Source organism: Gobio gobio, assembly GCF_949357685.1.
Source record: "Gobio gobio genome assembly, chromosome: 16".
Classification (NCBI taxonomy): Eukaryota; Metazoa; Chordata; class Actinopteri; order Cypriniformes; family Gobionidae; genus Gobio; species Gobio gobio.
Window position 1 is genome coordinate 45442371 of NC_137109.1, and position 25881 is coordinate 45468251.

A 25881-nucleotide genomic window follows, 5' to 3' on the forward strand; every position below is an offset into this window, starting at 1 on the left:
TTAAGAGCGAAGAGAGAAAAATGTCAAATTGGACATCACTCCTTTATCCGTTGTATTAGAAACACTCCAAGGTAATAAAACACAACACAGTCTTATAAATGTACCTTTAAAGGAAAAATGAAAACATAAAAAGCTTTGCTAGATTTAAAATGTTAACAACTGGAATCTTCATCACATTAAAAAAGGTCTATTGTGCGCATGTGCGAATGCGTGCCAGCCGTGTGGCCAGGTGTGTTTGGGAAAAGGTACGCGTGCGCAACTCTGGACTTTGGCAGCTTCGACTCATTTGCCCGCGACAGCTGCTGACAGGTCTGGGAAAAGCATGCCTGGAATAATGCTTTCATCTCATTTTTGCTTTTCGTTTTTCTGTGAAAAGCACAAGCTGCACACGTTAAGAAATGTTTTGGGATGCTTAATACACACAAGTGAACCGGGCTTTGTCAGCGCATATATTAATTGCATGGAGAAACATATGCCATAATGGAATCGGATGCATCCCAGCCAAGGACATACCCAGGGACAGTCTAATTACACGGCCATTTTTAGCAAATCAAAGAGGAATGGTAAGAACACAGGTTCAATAAACCGCACACGACCGGTTAACAAAACGGTAATCTTCCCTCCGGGCACGTTTTCTTCACATATGAGGGGACTTTTAGGGTCGCGTGTGTGTTTTGTTGATAACCAGGATTTGGAAAGGCAAACACTTTGACGGCAGATGGTGTTGGACTCTCTCGCCTCGACTGTAAGATTCAAGCCAAGCGACAGAATCAGAAAGAGCGCGTGCGAGTGTGTGTGTGTGTGTGCGTGAGCTCCACTCTCACACGGCTTTTATGATGATGTTGTAGCCAATTTTCATTAAAGGCGCTGAGCGCTGTGATTTAGGTCCGTCTCAGCATCACGTCCCTGCAGTGAACTCCTTCCTCCCGGGGCTCTCGGATTGTCTTCCGTTTCTCCTCAGTGTCAATCAGACGGGCCCATCCGACCCGGTTCTTTTAATACCACCGTCATGCTTTGATGTGACGTGTCACCAATAGTGAATAGATACGGCGCTCTGACCCACATTTGACAAAACCCTCAATGCAGCAAATAACAGTGTGCGCTGAAAGTCTATATAGCAAACACGGGCGTGTTCACCGTCAGAAAAAGACTTAAATAGAGCGTTAATGGCTTCTTTTTCATTCCTTCGAGTGTCATTCGTGTGCTTAAACGCACTCATTCACTGTTTTAAAAGGGTACGAGGGTTCTGTTTGTGTACGTTTTTGTTGAGTAATTTGTCTAAATTGTTGGTTCGGGCCCTGAGATGTGGCATGCTGTAATTTAGCTGATGGATTCTTCAGTTTTGTGTGGATCGACAGAACAGACGTTTTCTTGATATGTATCTTGATATAGTGGCGCTCGGTTTACCACAGAGGTTCAGACCACAGTACGCATTGATTAGTTAATCACGTTAGACCCGCGTGTATCGACAGCTGGAGCCGGTTTGCTGTCGCCGACCATAAATACAGTCACACAAGGATACTTAGATTTACAGTACGCGCTCGCACTGTCTTTCTCTATTTCACTCATCTCTTAATTTTTTTCACTCCCCTGTACAGCTGAGCTTCACTGCAGAGACGGTGTCTGTCGTTCTCTCTCAGTGTGTGCATGAGACTTAAAGCCTCAAGGTGTGTGTGTAAGTGTGTGTGTGTGTGTGTGTGTGTGTGTGTGTGTGTGTGTGTGTCACTGTCACTTGTTAAATGTGATTTTAGTGCACACACACACACACACACACACACACACACACACACACACACACACACACACACACACACACACACACACACACACACACACACACACACACACACACACACACACACACACACACACACACACACACACACACACACCTCGTAATACCCGGCCAGCATGTGTTTGATTGCCATCAGCCTCCATACTGAGACGGTTTCCTATTGTGTGAGGCGTCTGCTGTCTGTCATTCTGTTTACTTTCTTTCTTTCTGTTTCTTTCTTGCTCACCACTCACTTTTTGACTCCTCTGTGCACTCTTCGTTCTCTGAATCGCTCATTGTTCTCTGAAAAGAAAAAGACACCAAAATGTGACATTTTAGACATTTTTATATATTGATTTTATAATAGTAAATAAACACTTATTATGCTATCGTTTGGAGAGGTCATTCATCCAATATTTTTTACAATTATACAATGAAATTTTAATTAACTATACAATTGTATGCATTCATTGAACTAATTGCATTGTGATGAAGTAATCACATATATCGCTGAGAACAGCCCCCGAATGGAGATCATTTAAAGACATTATTGTGGCAGACGAGTAAAACATGTAATAGACAGAAAGTCAATATATATTTCCATATCATTGATCATAAGTGTGGTCTACAGTCCATAACAATGCATTGTGTTTGTCCTTCTGTCCGATGTGGATATGCTGTCGCATTGAGTCTTGCTATTTTTCAGCATCTAATGCCATGAGCATGTCTTGAAAACTTTGCATTCTGTTCTTTTCCATTGTAGTTCCGTCTGTCTGTAGTAGCAGTTTGTGCTTTTGATGGTACGAAAATGCCCTATTATGTTGAATTTTTATTTTTGAATCAATATTTTTTAATATAATTCATCAGAGTAAAGTAGCCCTAGTAATTGTCACTATAAAAGTCACTATATTTATGTATCTAACTATTTACTACATCTAAAATGTATAAAATATTAAGAAATATTAAAATTAATCAGTGTTATTTTAGTAGAACTGGAATACTATAATATTTTGTTATATATTTTGAATGATTTTTTTGTTTTGATTTTAAAGTTGTAGCAATATTTTGTTCTTTTGTCATTTTTATTAGTGTTTCAATTTTATATTTTTTATTTAATTTTCAGTTATAGTACAGCAACACACTAAATGAGAAATGTTTTTCTGTCAAATAGCTCAAATGATATAAATTAATATAATATAATTATATATTAATATTACGTTTATTTTATTCAGAATCGTATTATAATTCAGTTATTTTATTTCAAGTAACAAAAATATTTTTATGGTTTTAGTTTTAGCTACCTAAAATAACCCCGATATGAATAAATTAGTAAAGTTAATTAATAAAATTAATAAAGTGCATTATTTATTAATGCAAACATAATAATTTAATATTATTACATTTGAAAATAACCACACAAATGTAATGTTTTTTAGCTTTAAGTATGAATATGTTAGCCTTACTGTCATCTATAAGCTAATGTGCAAAAACAATGACAAAATTCACATTCAGAAGATATATGCGTTCAAAACTTACAGTCTCTCACTTCGCCAATATGGATCAATGAATTTGATGACATCACTTCAGCTTCTCATCAGATTTTCTGTCCAATCAAATGCTCTCTAGAATCCAAAGTGTCCCGCCCCTTACATTATAAATAGATACTAAAGCTGCAGCAGAAATGGTCACTCGTTCACACAATTACTCTTTTCTATATGGGGAAAGGCACTTAGTGCACTATATAGGGGATTGGGGTCTGATTCAGACAGCGTAAATAGGCTTCCATTGGGGCGAATGAATCCGCTCTGGTCTGGACACGATAACACAGAGACGGCACAGACCACAAAATGTATCGGACCCATTTGAGTTCTACACAGAATGCTATATTTCAAACTACACAGACTCAGCATGATTATGATCGCTCTTTTGCTTTAGTAACAGTTTAACCCTCATGTTATGTTGCGGGTCAGTTTGACCCATTTTGATTTTTGAGTTGACAGAAATACCGAACCTGTTTTTTTCCCCTTCGTGGCTTTTTCTCATTTAGGGTCATGAGCATGCATGCAAAGTTCAACACACTGATGTTTTTACATATGATGTTCGTGGCTCAATTTGACCCACATATTTTAAGGCAAATGTACAGACCCAAAATAATAATATTTTTTGGTTATATTTTGTTATTTTACTTTTTTACCCTATGAAGCTAAAAAGGAGACTTTCCCCACTTATTTCCACATGGAAAAAATGCAGCATGATTAAACTACATCCTCAGCATGTTTAGCTTTACTAACAGTTTAATATTAAATCTAAAGGGGGAGTCTATTAGACTGTGGGTGTCATAAGCTGTTAAATGCGGCTTTACCAAGCAATACTGTGATATAAAAAAATGCTATTGGCCTGTCCTGTCCTCCTATTTCAGTGGAAGTTACGTCAACACAGTGGGCCTTTAGGTCTGCTACTAGATTAAACAAAATCATTGACTAAATTGCTTTAATATCTTCCTTTTACTATTAGTCACTGAGAGTTTGAACATTGTCATTTTCATGATGTTATAATACTTTCTCATATCCAATCTTTATATTCAGTGTAAAGACATTCAGTGGTTGACTGAAAACTGTAAGAGTTTAGGGCGTGGCTATCTGAGGGCAAATTAAAAACCTGTTTGAAAAGAGTTATTATTAATTTTGCAATTTTGCTTTGTGCCATTAGAGGTGCAGCAATGACACACTTCACCTTTAAGAAGAGACATGAAAACAGTTGCAGAATAAACACCTGCCTTTACATTTAAAATTGCACATAACTGTTTATCAAAGATGTGCGAGATCAAAGTGTGTTTACTTGTCCGTTTAACTTCGGCCGCCACAGTAGATGGTCTTTCATGCATGGATCATCGCTCCATGAGCTGTGGACGGAGGTGCCATTTTGTGGTAGTGCAGTCCTAAGCCATGACCAACGTTTAGTCTGCCGGCCACAGCCGTGGGTTCTCAATCACCACACGCTTTAAAACGAGGCCTAGTGCAATTACAGTCCCTGCCGCTGCGAAGGAAAACAGACACAAAGGGGGATGGGGGTCAGAGGGGGGGTAATACAAGAAAAAGAAACACATGTCTCGTGCTTCTACAGGAGTGCAAGGCTTTTTCTGTTGCTACTTAATGAAAAACAGCAAACGAAGCCATGAAATTACACAGCCCTGTCACAGTTCCCCCTCAGGTCACCCCGGGACCCCGGCTGACGGCGAGGGTCTCTAGAGTTGACGTCTGTCAGGATTGAGCTTGAGAATGGACACAAAGCACAAAGTGTCTGTTGTCAAGGACTCGGGTTGAAACTCTTGATGTATGAAGTTGGTGAATGAAGATTTTCTGCTCGTTTAAGTTATCTGTCCCGTTGCAATTGCGAGCCGGCAAATTCCCCTTCAGAGAAGAGGTCTGTTTTAAATTATTTTACACATTATTAATTCCGCCCTTGGGTGCAAGTTAAGGGACTTTGATCTCCATTTTTACATGGTCACTGTCAGGATGTTTTCTATGCGTGTAGAATGCAGATATTATAACTGTGATGTATTATAGAGAAACAGATGAAAATCCAGAAACTGTAATGTGAATTCCACTCATTCACAAAGTCCTACATAATCCCAGCCCCTTTTCATATTCATTTATTAAATATTTTGGCCAATATGACTGTTTTTATTAACCAATAAGACTATAGTGGTTCCATTTCAATCAGACAACAGCCAACATTCAACGTTCAGCTTGGCAAACTTTGCTTTTTTAGTTCAAAGTTAGCAATTCTGCATCCTGTTTGCTCAAATTCAATTCAAATTGAGAAAAGGATTCTTTATTCCAGGGGTTTTCAAACTGGGGTCCTCCAGAAGGTTCTAAGGGGTCCCCAGAAAATTTCTGAGAATAAAAAAGGCAAAGCAAAAATGGTTAAAGTCTACCGAACATTCTAACTGCTTCATTTCTAAATGCTGTATACATACTTTCCAGAATTGTATGTTTGCTTTGTATCTTTCTAGTGAGTTTCTCACTATAGTCCCCTTTATCTTGCTCACTGGGGTTCTGAAGGAAAATATCTAGCTTCTGCCAGACCACCTTCCGCATTCAACTTACGGAAAAATGTTTGAACTGTGAGAGGCGTTACACTTTCTTCGTAAGTTGAATACAGAAGGCGGTCCGCGGGAAGCTAGATATTTTACTTCATGAAGTTTTAAATATGGATATTTTTCTTACACACACACACCCATCGATTCACTTCAGAAGGCCTTTCTTAACCCCCGGAGCCGTGTGGGCCACTTTTATGATGGATGGATGCACTTTTTTGGGCTTAAAATTTTGGCCAGCCATTCACTGCTATTATAAAGCTTGGAAGAGCCAGGACATTTTTTTTTATATAACTCTGATTGTATTCGTCTGAAAGAACAATATCATATACACCTAGGATGACTTGAGGGTGTGTAAATCATGGGATCATTTTTGGGTGAACTATCCCTTTAAATATAGCCAATTTAAGTTTGGAAACAATATGAAGTATTTATAATGTCACACTTATTATTTATCTACCAGTTTTTAATGTTTTTCATACATAAAAAAATATAAATGGATTTTAGGAAGGGGGGTCCCTCATAAAAGATTTGGGGGTCCTTGGCATCTTTAAGTTTGAAAACCCCTGCTCTATTCAGTCCGGAATGTTGCATCTCAGCTCTTTGTATGACTTTTTATGATAATGGAATATGAAATATATGAAATGAGATATATAAGATATGAAATTTGCATGTAGAAAATGTGAAAAAGCCTGTATTAAAATCTCATCTGGGTCTGCTTAAACCTGTGGCCAAATGTCTGTCTGCAAAATCAATTAGCTCATTGGTAAAGCATATTGTTAATAAATATATAAATCCTCTAGGGTCTGTTACCTCTGTGGTGCCGGTGTTCCCTGGGACTGTGGACTGCACAGAGGCTGTAGAGGAATGTGTGTCGGACTCGGAGTGTAAGCGACAGTTCAGGCACCTGGAGTACTGTGTGGACGAGGAGGCGGTGGCTCCCCTGAGTCTGGAGGCGCGGCAGGCCTGCGTCGACGCCCAGAACAACCTCATGCATTATCAGTCCCTGCAAGACTGCAAGTGTCAGCGAGGGGTTCGCATGGAACAACAGTGCCTGAGCCTTTACTGGACCGTCCGTTTTCCACAGGGTAAGGGTTTCAGAGGGAGTGTTTACCTTTTCTGACTATTGTCAACCACTGCAAAGGAGGAAAAAAAACTATATTTCATCAATTGAATGATCAATAATTATTTTGAATTCATATATATATAGTTTCATATTCATATATATCACGGTTTGCACAAAAATATTAAGCAGCTCAACTGTTTTTCAACACTGATAATAATAAATGTTTCTTGAGCAGCTAATCATCATATTAAAACGATTTCTGAAATATCATGTGACAAGACTGGAGTAATGATGCTGAAAATTCAGCTTTACATCACAGGACTAAAAAGAAAACTGATTTTAAAATGTAATAATATTTCACAATATCCTCCTGGGACCCATAATTTTTTTTTTTTGAGTTTAGTATTTTTTTCATGTCATTACATTATTTAGAGCATAACAAAAAAATGAAGAAAAAAAAAAACATTTTTTCGAAAAATGATATTTTATTCATATGTTATGATATGTCCTCTGTAGTTGACACCAGGGGCCCGTTCTTCGTACGTCGCTAACTCAGTTAGCTGGATTTGATTGTTGACGATTTGACATGATCTCGGATTGTTTGGTTCTTCGAAGCTCATCCTGGACTTGCTGTCATAGTAACAGGTCCGTAAGCTTAAACCTGCTCATGAGCGGCTTATTTCATGTAAACAGGATTAGATTGCATCTTGAGGTGATACTTAAAATCTGTCCCAGCCACTGCTACTTTATTACAAGAGTTCATTACTGAACCAGGGGCAATAATAATCATTTTAAATAATAATAATAATATAAAAATGTTATATTTTATATGCATATGAGAATGTATATAATATTATAATGTTGTATACTAATATAGACACAGCCACTTGATTGAGCGATTTTATTTGTGATGGAATAATTTCTTTATAATTTTATTGGAGGTTTACACACATGTTGTACAGTTAATCTGAGCCGTGCATTAATTTAAGCGATGACAGATATTAAGGGAGTGGCTTGATGCAGCGCAAGAGATGCAGATAATTTGATCTTGACCCTTAAGAAACTTTAATACTGTCACGTTACAAATCTGCTCCGAATTGAATTAAAACTTAAATTACAACATTGAAATAAAAATGTAAAGGGTGTACAAATACTGTATAAAATCGTGAATATAAATAATTGGTAATCATGTTAAAAAAACAAAAAACATTTATCATTTATCTATAATAACTTTTATGTTGGTTTGGTGGTTTGGCTGTTTCCTTATAAAGGTCCAGAAAATCGTGGGGTTTTTATTGTATAATTTGTCAAGTTTTTTGCCAGGTGGCTTTTTTAATTATATGATGTCATTACGTTGCTGTCTTGACGCCAGCCAATCGCTGCATTGCTGATCGTGGTTTCGAGTATCGATGCGTTTGCCCTCTTCAGGGAACACAAGAACGCGCAGTAATCTTAGATCATTTAATCCAGATATTTTAATCCAATCCGCAAATACGTTTGAAGAACCAAATTAGCCAGAGATCAGTTATTACGATTAAAAGATCTGGGATCTGTCAAATCATCTCAGATGTAATAAGCAACGTACGAAGAACGGGCCCCTGGACTGAATCGTTTCAAAAATAAAATGACATGAAATTGCATGTATAGGCAAAAACAATGGGATTTATTTTTAATTCACCAATCAATTTTTAGGTTTCAGGATTTTTTTAACTGTTATGAAAGATATAATGAAATGCGTTGATATACCATTTTGTTTTATGCAATATGTGGGTAAAATGGCAATACTTGGATTTTCCCATTCGATACAATGTATCTATACACTGCATCTAATTTGCATATTAATGTGTTCTTGGTGCAACATGTGATGAAAAAAGAAGTGTAATAATTGGCAACATTTTCATAATAATATCTAATATTTCATAGGAATATTGATATGTAATTTCTTTCCCTATTCACTTATGTCTCCAAAATGCCTGATAAACATGATTTAAGTCCTGGCGTCCTCTACAGTGGACATTTATGAAATCAATGCCCTGTTTTGTAACAGAAAGTCATATTTTGATTAGAAACCCCATAACATTTTCCTGAGATGTTGATTTATAACAAACAATTTGAAAATTAATCCGATTTAAATTATAATTAAAAAGTATTATCATATTTCCATAAGAGTGCTAAACATTAATGTCAGCCGTTTTTAAAGACCAAGAAGTTGTTGTTGTCCTGATAAAACCTCCAAACATTTGGTATCTCTGCAAATGCTCTCTACAGGACATCCAGACTGTGACATGTGACATTTATGATGTCAGAGAAATTCCCTAAAATATAACGTCCACTACAGTGGACAAAAGTCTATTCGTGGGTCCCAGGAGGATATTACTGTTATAAAATAAAGCAACGTCTTTCTAAAGCATTATAAAAACCTACACACCCCACACTTTTTGAACGCTGGTGTGTAAATATATGAGCATGTACCGAATATTCAGTTTCACTGAAAAAGATTTCACTTTATAGAAGTTAAATGCATTGCTAATGCGGTTTCATGTTTTTTTAAGACTCCCAAGAATATTCTCTGACTGAGCGGCTCATGTCCTGCAATTCCCGAACCAGTGAACGTCATGATGAAAGGAGCAGGTTTAAAGAAAAGTATAAGAAAGAGTAGGTAGCTCCAGAGAAAAAGTCATGCATAAGGAATTCAGTTAAATCAATTTCAAAACGACTGCCTTTGTTCTGCCGGTCATAAACAGTGAACTCGCAGATCTCAGTGGATGCCGTTCGTTATGTTCTTTCAGGACATGCCAAAACGCTTTAATGAGAGTGTTGAGTGAGCTACCAGAGGATTTAGATTTAGGCAGTAATAGCATTTAATGACTGCTCAGTAATGTGTATGAAACGGCAAGGAGGCATAAAACCCAGTCAGACACTAAACAAACGACTGGCTCAGTGACAGTGGTATCGTGATTAATTTCGCCATTCCCTCATCTGTTCATTACGCTCGGCGGGACAGACGCATACATGCAGGAACCGGAATTCGCTTCGTTCCGTCGAGGGTGTCTGGTTCCGTCTCGTGTGTTTGTTCATGAGCAAAAGAGATTACGGCATGCTGGTGAATGACGTCCGGGGGATCGTCAAGGCACGGCTGTAAAATTAATTGATTCGGAGTCCATATTCCCACCCAATATGGCTTATTAATATTAAATCGTATGAAACAGGAAGATGGTGGGTTCCCACAGCGACTCATCAAGAGTTGTTGTAAATGCTGAATAATCCCAGGCTTCTCCAGCAGCCGACTCGTCATGTGTCTGAGTGTGGCGCAGGGGCCGCAGGGGCCAGAAGGGCCCGGGCTGATCAGCAGTCTCCGAAATAAGTGCTTTTAAAACACATCAACTGGAAATGTCAAGTGTTCTTCTGCAAATGAAAACAGTCTGCGGCAGAATACGCAAGGCATGTAATTGTGAATTGATGTAGGGCCTCCGTAGATTGAAATGTGGCGTGTGTGTCAGCGCGAACAAGACGACAGGAGAGATTCTGCCCGTTTGCATTTGTCTGAAGGGTCTGAGTGTGGGTGGGCAGGTTCTGATGACCAACATTTCAGAAAATGTCCCAAAAAGAATATCGCAACCTCTGACAAAACCCTCCTTCCTGGGGATGTCAACACAAAAATAACAGGCTCGTGAAATGTCAAAATGTGTATTTTGGGGTTAGGCTACGTGTTAAGTAATTATAACAAGCCTTTTTGAAGAAAATATTAGTGATGCTGATCCATTGCTAAAGCATTTTAAGTTGTTGCTAGGGTATTCAGGAGGTTACTAAGGTGTTCTGGGTTTATTTATATAGCTACTGTAGTGCATTTCATACTCAGCGGTATCATGACACTTTACAATAAGGTCTCGTTTGTTAACATTAGTTAATGTATTAACTAACATTAACTAACAATGACCAATACATTTGTTACATTATTTATTAATCTTTCCACTATATTTTGCCACTATTTTTGAATATAGGCTCATTTTCCAACTCCCCTAGAGTTAAACCGTTGAGTTTTACTGTTTTCGAATCCATTCAGCCGATCTCCGGATCTGGCGGTAGCACTTTTAGCATAGCTTAGCATAGATCATTGAATCTGATTGGACCGTTAGCATCTCAAAAAAATGACCAAAGAGTTTTGATAGTTTTCCTATTTAAAACCGGACTCTTCTGTAGTTACATCGTGTACCAAGGCCGTCTGAAAATGAAAAGTTGTGATTTTCTAGGCCGATATGGTTAGGAACTATTCTCTCATTCCTGCGTACTGATCATGGAACTTTGCTGCCGTACCATGAGTTCAGCAGCGCAATGATATTACACAGCGCCTGAAAATAGGTTAACGTCCGTCAACATAACCAACAAGACAACCTGCTTACACAGAGAGCATGCTGGGGACTATTTTCAGGCACTGCGTAATATCATTGTGCCGCTGCACCCATGGCACCCTCGGTCTTAGTACACGATGCAACTACAGAAGAGTCAGGTTTTTGTGTTTTAATTATGTCATCCGGGTATAGCGGACTCACTCTCTCGTTTCATACAAACGCAGCTGCTGCCATTTTGCAAAGATTGTTTTGTATACTGTAATGGATAATAAGATAACAAACAGGTAAGGTTATAAAACAGTTTCATCTCAAATCAATATCTCTTATCCCCATATTTATTTATGTGGCGAAATGCCGTGTAACAAGTGGTATGACTGTACCGTATCCCTTGTCTGTCTAGTTTGAACTTGTCATCTAGTTTAGTTCGAAGCTTTGTGTTTAAAGACCTTATAAAATATAGCAGTGTAATAAGCGGGATAATGTACATCCAGCCGGTTGTTATTGCAGAATAAAACCTTCAGAGTGACGCAAAATTACGTCGGGGTCCTGATCACCCCGTCGGGGTTTATTGTGCGATAACAACCGGCTGGATGTACATTATCCCTTAACAAAATACAACTTTTGATTTTAATAATGTATTAGTAAATGTTGAAATTAACATTTAAATAACCATTAAAGAATAAATAAATACATAAATTTAAATAAATAAATAAATATTTTAAATAAATAAAAATGTAATTTAAAATGTATAATAATGTATTAGTAAATGTTGAAATTAACATTTAAATAACCATTAAAGAATAAATAAATACATACATTTAAATAAATAAAAAAATATTTTAAATAAATTAAAATGTAAATTAAAATGTATAAAAAGAAAATATATTAAAATAATGAAACAATTATAAATTAAAAGGATAATAATGATATAAATTATAATTAAAAATAAAGTAAATAATAATAAAATAAAGTAAAAAATATTATTAAAATAAATAAAACAACTGAATAAAAGATTAATTAAATTAAATGTAAAAAATGTAATTCAAATATATAAAAAGGAAAGAAAACAATATATTAATAAAATAATGAGTGCAATCAATGTAAGTGAATGATATATGTAGCACAAATATGACAAGATATGTGCAAAAGTTTAATACTTGAATCCCTTTCATCCCTATATATTATTTTAAATACAATAGATATAAACAGAAAATCCCCACAGGAACAAATATACAGTACAAGCTTGTGTGTGAGAGTGGTTTCATACTCATCTTGGCATGCAGCGTCCCCAGGGTTGTGTGATACAAATAGAATCGTCGCTATTTTAACTTGATCCAGACCCCTAAATCTGTGGACTGACAGTTCAACAAATGTATAAATCACAAACACTGACCTCTTATTAAAATCTGTGAGTACTATGTGAATCATAATCAACAAAATATCATATGATCTCGGCAATTTGATTATATGCGGTGCTGTTAATTAGGTGTAATGATAAGGTGTGCTTAATTAGCCTCAAACAATCTGATGTCGTTGTGTGTGTGTGTGTGTATGTATTGCAGGTTATGATGACATTGAGACGTCCCCATATGAAGACATTGAACTGGAACTTGTGAGAAACACTGAAACATCAAAACTAGCCTCAATAGTTTCAGGTACTGCAGCCACATCAGTGATACGACCAAATAAAATGTGTTTCCTCCACAGCTGAATGCACTATGATAATGGACGGAGTGTATCGCTGTATGTTTGCATGTTTGTGTTTAATAGTGTTTTCCTTGTCGTGTTGCTGTTGAATTTATGTGTGCAATATAAAAGGCATAACGTGCTGCTTTATACCAAGAACAAAAAGTATTTGGACACTTCATTGAAAGCCTGTTTTCCTCTTTCTCAGTGTCGTCGCTTCCTCTGACGGATCAGAACCAGTGTCTGAAAGCAGCTCAGGACTGTGGGTTGTACGAGAAGTGCGGGTCCCTGCGCTCTGAGTATGCGTTAGCTTGCACTAAGATCATACCTGGCACGAATCACTGTAACCGGCACAAATGCCACCGGGCCCTGCGGAGGTTCCTGGAGCGTGTTCCCGAGGAATACAGCTTTGGTGTCTTATTTTGCCCCTGTTCGGATACTCTATGTGGGGAGAGAAGGAGAAAAACCATCGTGCCCTCCTGTTCCTATGAAGAGCGAGACAGTCAGCCCAACTGCCTTCATCTGGAGAGTTACTGCCTCAAAGACAACCTGTGCAGGTGAGATACATGTCATAAAAATATCAGATTTAGATCTTTTGAATGAATCAGCTGAATTGGTTGAATTATTAATTCACAAATAGAACTAATTTAGATCAAGTCAACATCTCACAGACTCATTTAACCAAACTGATATATATTTTTCTGAAAAGAGAGAAGTCTTTAATACCAGAAATGTTACAAATAAAACATATCTGAAAAATATGTTTACTGCCTATTCCGATCAAATGTTTAAATGTCAAATTAATTCCTATTTATCAAGGATGTTTTCAAGCAACACGCCGACTTTTTGGGACTTTAGCTTATTCACCGTATCCCCCAGAGTTAGATAAGTCCATACATCCCATTCTCATCTCCGTGTGTGCCATAACTCTGTCTGACGCACCCACCGCTAGCCTAGCTTAGCACAAAGACTGGAGGTAAATGGCTCCAGCTAGCCTACTGCTCAATAAGTGACAATATAACGCCAACATTTTCCTATTTACATATTGTGATGTGTGTTACATGTTACATCGTGTACTAAGACTGACGGAAAATGAAAAGTTGAAAAGTTGTGATTTTCTAGACCGATATGGCAAGGAACTAGGGATCGACCGATATGGATTTTTTAGTGCCGATGCCGATTTTCTTGCCGATACTGCTCTTGCTCCCTCAATTTACATCATAAAAATTACACAATGATCATGATGATAATTTAAAATTTAAAAAAGGAACATTTATTGGACAAAAAAAAAAAAAAAATTTAACAAATAGTAAAAACAGGTGAGGTAGAACAGGAAAAAAAGAGTTCAGTGGTGAAACTAAATTCTGAAAATAAATATTTAAGCATAAATAAAATAATTACACTATTGCACACAGTATCAACAAGCAAGCATCATAATAAAGTACACACTTACTGTACTATACTTAAAACTTTTATACTTTTAAAACTATTTACAACCTAGTCATTTAATGCTTAGGTGCACTTAACTTAGGGCGTTTTCACACCTGAAAGTCCGCACCAAGGTCCGAACCAAAGTTCATGTTTTGATACTTTTTATATATTCGGTTAGTTTTGGTTTGGTTTCACATTGCAATGATGTGAGCGGACTAAAGAACTTTACATGACGCACTTGCGTCCACTCGTCATCATCTATGTGGGCGGCATCTGGACATTGATTGGTTTGTAAACGGACGTGCGTCTGACGTCAGCGTCTTTGACAAGTTGAATGAACGAACGTTTAAAAGTGGACATTTCAAGCTTTATATACACGTATTTCTCATGTTTGTGAGGCAAGTAGCCTGCTGAGTTTCGGTTTATTTGAGACCCGCTCCAGTTCATGTGTAAAGCATGTGATCGCTCCCGCGATTATTGTCTGCTATAGACTATTTGCTTCTTATTTATTAAATCCAGGCAATTATCTGATTAAACGTTGATTACAATTAAGATACAATTTATACAAAACGAAATTCCCATTAAAGAAATGCTTTCTAAGCAAAATCATACAAAATTTCGTTCAAAATTATTTCTGACTTTCTGTCTACTGACATATTGCGCATATTTTCACTTTTCATAATCAATGTAGCCTAGATTGCATTTAAAAATAACGTTATAATATCTAAACATAAACATAAACTTCCTATAAATGGTCTGAAAGTCCGAACCATACAGAAAATGCTTTCACACTAGAAACGAACCGAACCTTTGTTCAGTTTGATCCGGACCGAGACTACCTCTTTTCGTCGGACCAAATTTCGTCTGTTTGGTCCGGACCGTGGTACGGGGGAGGTTTCACACCTGCAATTTGATTCGGACCAAGCTGAAAAGTCCGAAAATCCGGACCAAACAAGGTAGGTGTGAAAACGCCCTTAATCTCTTGAAAAAAATATTGGTGAACGCAGCAGCCTTGTAAAAAATTTTTAAAAATTGATATTATAGGCCCGATATATCGGTCTAACACTACTAGGAACTATTCTCTCATTCCTGCGTAATAATCAAGAAACCTTGTGCCGTACCATGGGTGCAGCGGCCCAATGATATTACACAGCGCCTGAAAATAGTCTAACTTCCATCAACATAACCATCATGACAACGTTGTCGTGTAAATGTACCCTGAATCATGGCTGTAACAAACTGCGTTGGGAACATAGGATAACAACAAAACCGTAATTAAAAAAGCTATAAATTGCTACATACAGTATGGCTTTCTTTGAATGTTTTAGAGCATGTGACACGCCACAACAGAATGTCACATGATAATGTAAAGATCTGCTGAATCAGTCCTTTGAAACAAACTGTTTGAAAGAACCAATTTGTGTAACTGGTTCTGACAAAACACACTGTCATCAGATGTTCTACCCCTCATTCAATCTAGACAAGCCTCAGCTTTGATAACAGCACAGCATGATAATTTCTACCTTTCTTCTTGAAGTACAAGACTTCCCTTTTATCTTCTTCTAGAAACAGATGTCTCTGGCAGTAATGCTTATCTAAGCATCATTAATAGCGCAGAACATGCTGAGCTGGATGGAAGAAAGGACAACAGGTCGCATACTATACGATTAGACACGTCTACGGCGTATTTAAACGAGGATAAAAATGAGAAATGTTTGGAAAATGCAGACACTAACCTTCAACATGGACACATTTTAGTTAGTGTGGGTCGTTTTCCCAAAGGAGGCAGTCCTTTAAAAAATATTACGAAATTACATTAAATCTAATCATTCATTAAATGACTAAATCCCTTTTTTTTTTTTAAAAGTTGTTATTGTTAACTAAAACTACAATTGTTTTCATTAATTTAAATAAATATGGATATGAATATTAGATGAAAAATGTATACTTAAAAAACTTCGACGAAATTATGCTTTGGTGACTAACTGAAATAAAATATTTTTAATTTGAAGTTCTAAAATTACTAAAACTGAAATAAACATTAAATAAAGCTAATAAACTAAAAAAAAAAAAAAAAAAAAAGCTGCTTCAAAATATTAGTAAATACTATAATAACATAAATAATGATAAAATCATCCGTTAACTACCTTACTAACTATTAATAAGCAGTAATTAGGAGTTTATTGAGGCAACATTCATAGTTAGATAATTGGACCCTAACTAGTGAGAATTAGTGAGTGAGTTAGTGAGAATTGGACCCTAATCTAAAGTGTGACCAATAATACAATTCTAAAGGAACACTAGCTATATTTCCATCTACCTATTTGTATGCACATTTTGGGATATCGCTTGTCTGGCTATCACCAGACCAAGCTCAAATTTAAGATTGAACATTGGTCTGGGGAGTCTGCTCTGTATTTTCTACTGTACAAGAGGCATGATAAACGAGCATAGTTCAAATGACTCTGTATGCAATTGGATAGTCCTTCAACCAATCAGACCACAAGAGGCGTGATCAACAAGCATAATTCAAATGACTCTGTATGCAATTGGATAGTCCTTCAACCAATCAGACCAATCAGACCACAAGAGGCGTGATCAACGAGCATAATTCAAATGACTCTGTACGCAATTGGATAGTCCTTCAACCAATCAGACCACAAGAGGTGTGATCAACAAGCATAAATTAAATGACTGTATGCAATTGGATAGTCCTTCAACCAATCAGACCACAAGAGGCGTGATCAACAAGCATAAATTAAATGACTGTATGCAATTGGATAGTCCTTCAACCAATCAGACTACAAGAGGCGTGATCAACAAGCATAATTCAAATGACTCTGTACGCAATTGGATAGTCCTTCAACCAATCAGACCACAAGAGGCGTGATCAACAAGCATAAATTAAATGACTGTATGCAATTGGATAGTCCTTCAACCAATCAGACCACAAGAGGCGTGATCAACAAGCATAAATTAAATGACTGTATGCAATTGGATAGTCCTTCAACCAGTCAGACCACAAGAGGCGTGATCAACAAGCATAAATTAAATGACTGTATGCAATTGGATAGTCCTTCAACCAATCAGACCACAAGAGGCGTGATCAACAAGCATAAATTAAATGACTGTATGCAATTGGATAGTCCTTCAACCAATCAGACCACAAGAGGCGTGATCAACGAGCATAAATTAAATGACTGTATGCAATTGGATAGTCCTTCAACCAATCAGACTACAAGAGGCGTGATCAACAAGCATAAATTAAATGACTGTATGCAATTGGATAGTCCTTCAACCAATCAGACCACAAGAGGCGTGATCAACAAGCATAAATTAAATAACTGTATGCAATTGGATAGTCCTTCAACCAATCAGACCACAAGAGGCGTGATCAACGAGCATAAATTAAATGACTGTATGCAATTGGATAGTCCTTCAACCAATCAGACCACAAGAGGCGTGATCAACAAGCATAAATTAAATGACTGTATGCAATTGGATAGTCCTTCAACCAATCAGACCACAAGAGGCGTGATCAACAAGCATAGTTCAAATGACTCTGTACGCAATTGGATAGTCCTTCAACCAATCAGACCACAAGAGGCGTGATCAACGAGCATAGTTCAAATGACTCTGTACGCAATTGGATAGTCCTTCAACCAATCAGACCACAAGAGGCGTGATCAACGGGCAACGACCCATCACTTCTCTTTCCTTCATTGTGTTAAACCCACCAATAGCGTGCCAGGTGGATAAGCCAGTCTGTGATTGGTTCCCACAAAAGTGTAACAGAAGCAGTAGAGATGAATGTACAGGTTTCCTGACTGAGTTGCAGATGGAAATGCATTTACCGAATAATTCCTCTATGCGCATACAAAAAAAAAATCATGTGACTTTCGCGATGTAACAACATAACTGTACTAACCAGCGGAAAAATCTTGTTTGCAAAGTAAATGCAAAGGTCATTCAGAAGTCTGTTGTCAAAGATGCTCGGTATATTTCCCTCCTAGAACTGTCTTACACGACTGCGTTAAACAGCAGCATCTGCCTCAGAAAGCAAGACAACAAGTTTATTGAGACGCAAATAATTAATTATATACGAAAATGATTATATATGGTGGCTTCTCCTATGTTTCTTAGTGATTTTTTAGCGGTAGTTTATCAGGAAGTGATGATTATGTTCTCTTCGACTCACTGGATGGAAACGGTGCTTTATTCGCACATGTTTTATGCGATATTGCAATTTTGCGCACAAGTTAAATTCACAACTTTAGATGGAAACATCGCTACTGTCCCACAGCAACACCAACAGATAAAGTTTCAGAGGGAGTCAGCGAAAAAATCTGTTTCTTTAAATGTATATTTAAAAGTAAAACAATGGCTCAAGACCGAGCAGAAGCCACTGTGAACCAGTTGCATTAGCAAGTGAATGCATAGCTGTCAACATTGAACATTGAAAATAAGGGAAATTTCCCGGAATCCATCCACAAAATAAGGGATTTTTTTTTACACGATTCTTACCCACAAACTTAAAAAAAAAGAGTCTAAAGAGTTTATAACTACACAAAATATTTTGATTTTGGCCGTCAGCGTCCTGATCCATCATTGCACATCACACTCATCTACTCTACTCTCCTTGAAGTTTACTTCCTGCTACTTTTTCCCTCTTCCTCTCGCCCGCCGCTGCAACTGTCTTCTTCTTCTTCGATAGTAGCCTAAGCCAGTGTTTCCCAACCTTTTTTCAGTCATTTTATCATACGTTACGCTAGGGGTGTAACGGTACAGTTTGCTCACAGTTCGGTTTGTATACCGGTTTTAGGTTCACCGTTTCGGTACGGTTCAGTATTTGCTATTTTCAGGGAAAAAAGGACTACTGTCAAATAAAAAAAAAAGAAAATAATAAGAACAAATCATTTAAATACAAGCAGCAGCACAAATAAATACTATCGAGCAAAGATAATAAAATAAACTATGCTTTTCAGGTTTTTCAGGTACGTCTAACACTAGTTTTCAGGTACAGAAATTGATCAAATGTAAAATAACATTGCATATTTGACTGTATAAATTAAAGATTAATCCTATTAAACTTACAAAAGCTATTCAATCAAGAGCAGTGAGTGATGCCCTTGTCTTTAGTTTGACATTAAACAGACAGCTGTAAAGGCTACTGCCCCTTTAAGACCTCGGATATGCGTCGTCTTTTCTGGACTGTGTAAAGTTTACTCAAGGCATATACAGACTATGTCTGCTAGAATATTCATCAAGATGGACATGTTGACATAATTTTTGCGTGAGTTTTTCCATTCAAGAGCAAGCTTGAAAGAGAACTCAATATTTGCGCGCTGAGAGACGTGTGCGCGCTCTCGGATGAGTGCACAGACAAATTTTCTCACAGTGCGCGCGACTTCTCATTCGCGTCTTCTGGCACTACACCAGATAGTTGCGTGTTCTGAGTTAACACAATCAGAACGTAAAAATACGGGATATTTTACGGGAAAATACTAAAACGGGAAGACAGCGGGAAAAGAGCTAAAATACGTGAGAAACCCGGAAAAAACGGGAGGGTTGACAGCTATGTAATGACCAAGTGTGCATTTGGTAAACAATTACAAAAACTAATATAGCAATCACCCACATAATTGTTTGTCAGTAAACCAGTTACAACTATAGAGTGAACTAATTAATATTCCCGAACAACACTGATAAGGTTCTTAATGTTCCCCCCTCACTTTTCAAACCACCTCTGACAAAAACTGTACTCACTACAAAGAACAAAATCGCATAGTATGAATCGATACAAATCAGATTTGAGCATCTGTTCATACATTCTGTGTATACATTTCCTCTGCCAGAATTTGACATACATTTTTGTTCTAGTCATCCAGTGTCCATATTCAAATGTGTCTGGTCCATCAGGTCAAGACTGGCTGATTTCCAGCAGAACTGTCAGCCGTCTTCTGTCTATGCCTCCGGCTGTCTCCGGGAAAGTGGAGCCGTGTGCCTCAAGGCCTACGCTGGGCTCATCGGTGAGAAACCACCTTGGATGACCTTGAAAAAAATGGACAAGCTTAATGAAGAGTACAAAACGCACAAATCGATACGTCACTGCATAGTCTGTACTTAAATAATATTACATTTTTAATGACGAGCACTTCTGCGTCCTGCTGGAGTGAGCTCACTCACTGAAACGAGAACTGGTAACGGGAACGATTGGTCAGAGGAGTTTGGGTTCAACTACATGTTGAGGGTTTACTTTAACCCAGTGTGCCACTTAGATTGAATTAGCGGGACAACCTGAGGCAACATAATTAAAGCGGAGGGGGGTGGATAGACTACACTGCTTGGAGATTCTCCCAGATGGGCTTCGGGCTAATTGGCATGGGATCTTTTCCTCTGGCTGGCTCTCATCCCCTCTTTCTATCTCCCTCCCTCCCTCCACAGGTACCATCATGACACCAAACTACGTGAGTAACAGCAGTACAGAGGTGTCGCAGTGGTGTAATTGCGAAGGCAGCGGGAACCAGTGGCAGGACTGCCTGCGTATCTTGCGCATGTTCACCAGCAACACCTGTCTGCGTGAGTATCCAAGAATATCATTTACAGATCATATTAATGTCAGAGAAAAGAGTGTAAATATGGCACTGCTCTGACATATTTGCAGTATGAATTTCTCAGTTTTTTTTCTTCTGTGATGACACATTTTCTATTGAAATAGGAAGTTGGGGTGGGTTCGTGTTGGAGCGGGATTTTCCTTGGAATCTTTGGTTTAAGTTACAGCTTGGCACAAATCCCAAATGAGATCTCATTTCCATCTCAATTGTTTTTCATAGAGTAACAACATCTCCTGCAAAAAAAATCCCAATAATGGTACACAACTTTTATTCAGCAAGGACGCATTAAATTGATCAAAAGTGACAAACTTTTACAAAAGTCTTTTTTCTGTTTCAAATAAATGCTGTTATTTTGAACAGAAATAGATTACATTTTAAAATATATTAAAATAGAAAACCATTTTTTTCACAGTATTACTGTTCTTACTGTATTTTTGCTCAAATAAATGCAGACCAAGTCTCAGCATAAGAGACTTAGGGCCCTATTTTAACGATCTGAGTGCATGGTCTGACGCACATGGCGCAGGTGCACTTAGGGCGTGTGCTAGTTTAAAGGTGCAATGTGTAGTATTTATGAGGATCTATTGACAGAAATGCAATATACTACACATAACTATGTTTTCAGTGGAGTATAAAGACCTTACATAATAAATCGTGTTGTTTTTATTACCTTAGAATGAGCCATTTCTATCTCCATACACCGCGGGTCCCCTTACAGTGAAAACGCCATTTTGGGCCGTCATGTTTCTACAATAGCCCTAGACGGACAAACTTCTCTACAGAGCGCTAGCTACTCTCTGCTCTCTCAGACGATGACATTTTTGTCCTCTGTCAGCCCCCGTAGCTTCTCTATGTGCTTCGAAATTGAAGGGTGAGCGGTGGCGTTTGTAATTCGCAACCTCACCACTAGATGCCGCTAAAATTTACACACTGCACCTTTAACAACGGAAAAAATGGTGGTCCAAATGATTGTACCTAGTCTCTTAATGAGTCATCATGGGTGTGTTTTGGGCGTAACGTGCAATAAACCAATCAGAGTCTCATCTCCCATTCCCTTTAAAAGCCAGTTGCGCTTGCACCATGGCAGATTCGCTGTTTACATGGCGGAATTTGCGAGCGGAGAGGAATCCTTTTATTTTTAATATTTAAAAATGTTTGTGTGCTGTTGTGCGTCTCTGTGTGTGTAATAAGCAGAGTGTACGCACGTTGTGCACCAGCCTATAGGCGTACATTACTAACGTGCCCTTTAAATAACTAATAATAAATTACTTTAGACCAGGTTTTTGTTGGTCAATGGCGCAGTTGTTTTCAGTTTCCACAAAATAGCAATGCGCCAACAATGCGCCCGGACACACCTCATTTTCATACCAGCACGCACATGGATGAACAGATGGGCGCTAGTGCATTTGCTATTTAAACAATGTGGCGCTGGACATTAAAATGATAACTGCGTCAGGCTGAAACTAGCAAAAAACACTTGCGTCACACCTGCCATCGCATTGCGCAGAGTGTATGATAGGGCCCATAGAGTGTATGTGTATGATAGGGCCCATAGAGTGTATGTGTATGATAGGGCCCATAGAGTGTATGTGTATGATAGGGCCCACAGAGTGTATGTGTATGATAGGGCCCATAGAGTGTATGTGTATGATAGGGCCAATAGAGTGTATGTGTATGATAGGGCCCATAGAGTGTATGTGTATGATAGGGCCAATAGAGTGTATGTGTATGATAGGGCCCATAGAGTGTATGTGTATGATAGGGCCAATAGAGTGTATGTGTATGATAGGGCCCATAGAGTGTATGTGTATGATAGGGCCAATAGAGTGTATGTGTATGATAGGGCCAATAGAGTGTATGTGTATGATAGGGCCAATAGAGTGTATGTGTATGATAGGGCCCATAGAGTGTATGTGTATGATAGGGCCAATAGAGTGTATGTGTATGATAGGGCCAATAGAGTGTATGTGTATGATAGGGCCCATAGAGTGTATGTGTATGATAGGGCCAATAGAGTGTATGTGTATGATAGGGCCCATAGAGTGTATGTGTATGATAGGGCCAATAGAGTGTATGTGTATGATAGGGCCCATAGAGTGTATGTGTATGATAGGGCCCATAGAGTGTATGTGTATGATAGGGCCCATAGAGTGTTTTGTGTATGATAGGGCCCATAGAGTGTATGTGTATGATAGGGCCCATAGAGTGTATGTGTATGATAGGGCCAATAGAGTGTATGTGTATGATAGGGCCAATAGAGTGTATGTATAGGGCCAATAGAGTGTATGTGTATGATAGGGCCCATAGAGTGTATGTGTATGATAGGGCCAATAGAGTGTATGTGTATGATAGGGCCCATAGAGTGTATGTGTATGATAGGGCCCATAGAGTGTATGTGTATGATAGGGCCCACAGAGTGTATGTGTATGATAGGGCCCATAGAGTGTATGTGTATGATAGGGCCAATAGAGTGTATGTGTATGATAGGGCCCATAGAGTGTATGTGTATGATAGGGCCAATAGAGTGTATGTGTATGATAGGGCCCATAGAGTGTATGTGTATGATAGGGCCAATAGAGTGTATGTGTATGATAGGGCCCATAGAGTGTATGTGTATGATAGGGCCAATAGAGTGTATGTGTATGATAGGGCCAATAGAGTGTATGTGTATGATAGGGCCAATAGAGTGTATGTGTATGATAGGGCCCATAGAGTGTATGTGTATGATAGGGCCAATAGAGTGTATGTGTATGATAGGGCCAATAGAGTGTATGTGTATGATAGGGCCCATAGAGTGTATGTGTATGATAGGGCCAATAGAGTGTATGTGTATGATAGGGCCCATAGAGTGTATGTGTATGATAGGGCCAATAGAGTGTATGTGTATGATAGGGCCCATAGAGTGTATGTGTATGATAGGGCCCATAGAGTGTATGTGTATGATAGGGCCCATAGAGTGTATGTGTATGATAGGGCCCATAGAGTGTATGTGTATGATAGGGCCCATAGAGTGTATGTGTATGATAGGGCCAATAGAGTGTATGTGTATGATAGGGCCAATAGAGTGTATGTGTATGATAGGGCCAATAGAGTGTATGTGTATGATAGGGCCCATAGGGTGTATGTGTATGATAGGGCCAATAGAGTGTATGTGTATGATAGGGCCCATAGAGTGTATGTGTATGATAGGGCCCATAGAGTGTATGTGTATGATAGGGCCAATAGAGTGTATGTGTATGATAGGGCCAATAGAGTGTATGTGTATGATAGGGCCAATAGAGTGTATGTGTATGATAGGGCCCATAGAGTGTATGTGTATGATAGGGCCAATAGAGTGTATGTGTATGATAGGGCCCATAGAGTGTATGTGTATGATAGGGCCCATAGAGTGTATGTGTATGATAGGGCCCACAGAGTGTATGTGTATGATAGGGCCCATAGAGTGTATGTGTATGATAGGGCCAATAGAGTGTATGTGTATGATAGGGCCCATAGAGTGTATGTGTATGATAGGGCCAATAGAGTGTATGTGTATGATAGGGCCCATAGAGTGTATGTGTATGATAGGGCCAATAGAGTGTATGTGTATGATAGGGCCCATAGAGTGTATGTGTATGATAGGGCCAATAGAGTGTATGTGTATGATAGGGCCAATAGAGTGTATGTGTATGATAGGGCCAATAGAGTGTATGTGTATGATAGGGCCCATAGAGTGTATGTGTATGATAGGGCCAATAGAGTGTATGTGTATGATAGGGCCAATAGAGTGTATGTGTATGATAGGGCCCATAGAGTGTATGTGTATGATAGGGCCAATAGAGTGTATGTGTATGATAGGGCCCATAGAGTGTATGTGTATGATAGGGCCAATAGAGTGTATGTGTATGATAGGGCCCATAGAGTGTATGTGTATGATAGGGCCCATAGAGTGTATGTGTATGATAGGGCCCATAGAGTGTATGTGTATGATAGGGCCCATAGAGTGTATGTGTATGATAGGGCCCATAGAGTGTATGTGTATGATAGGGCCCATAGAGTGTATGTGTATGATAGGGCCAATAGAGTGTATGTGTATGATAGGGCCAATAGAGTGTATGTGTATGATAGGGCCAATAGAGTGTATGTGTATGATAGGGCCCATAGAGTGTATGTGTATGATAGGGCCAATAGAGTGTATGTGTATGATAGGGCCCATAGAGTGTATGTGTATGATAGGGCCCATAGAGTGTATGTGTATGAAAGGGCCCATAGAGTGTTTGTGTATGATAGGGCCCATAGGGTGTATGTGTATGATAGGGCCCATAGGGTGTATGTGTATGATAGGGTCCATAGAGTGTATGTGTATGATAGGGCCCATAGAGTGTATGTGTATGATAGGGCCCATAGAGTGTATGTGTATGATAGGGCCAATAGAGTGTATGTGTATGATAGGGCCCATAGAGTGTATGTGTATGATAGGGCCCATAGAGTGTATGTGTATGATAGGGCCAATAGAGTGTATGTGTATGATAGGGCCCATAGAGTGTATGTGTATGATAGGGCCAATAGAGTGTATGTGTATGATAGGGCCCATAGAGTGTATGTGTATGAAAGCGCCAATAGAGTGTATGTGAATGATAGGGCCAATAGAGTGTATGTGTATGATAGGGCCCATAGAGTGTATGTGTATGATAGGGCCAATAGAGTGTATGTGTATGATAGGGCCCATAGAGTGTATGTGTATGATAGGGCCCATAGAGTGTATGTGTATGATAGGGCCCATAGAGTGTATGTGTATGATAGGGCCGCAAGCCTTCGCTGACTACGCATGCTCTTCCCCAAACGGATGAGGTGTTTAAACTTGACGCAATTGCCATTGTACT

At 38.5% G+C, this 25881-nt stretch overlaps 1 protein-coding gene across 1 annotated transcript in view; it reads left to right on the forward strand.

Moving 5' to 3' along the window:
- gfra3 (GDNF family receptor alpha 3) overlaps nucleotides 1-25881 on the forward strand; it is a 44129-nt gene that overhangs the window by 3342 nt on the left and 14906 nt on the right. Inside the window, exons 2-6 of the mRNA XM_079839647.1 lie at nucleotides 6677-6961; nucleotides 12851-12943; nucleotides 13183-13531; nucleotides 20325-20434; nucleotides 20850-20984. Of these exons, the coding sequence (XP_079695773.1) occupies nucleotides 6677-6961; nucleotides 12851-12943; nucleotides 13183-13531; nucleotides 20325-20434; nucleotides 20850-20984 (972 nt within the window). The remainder of the gene's footprint in view (nucleotides 1-6676; nucleotides 6962-12850; nucleotides 12944-13182; nucleotides 13532-20324; nucleotides 20435-20849; nucleotides 20985-25881) is intronic.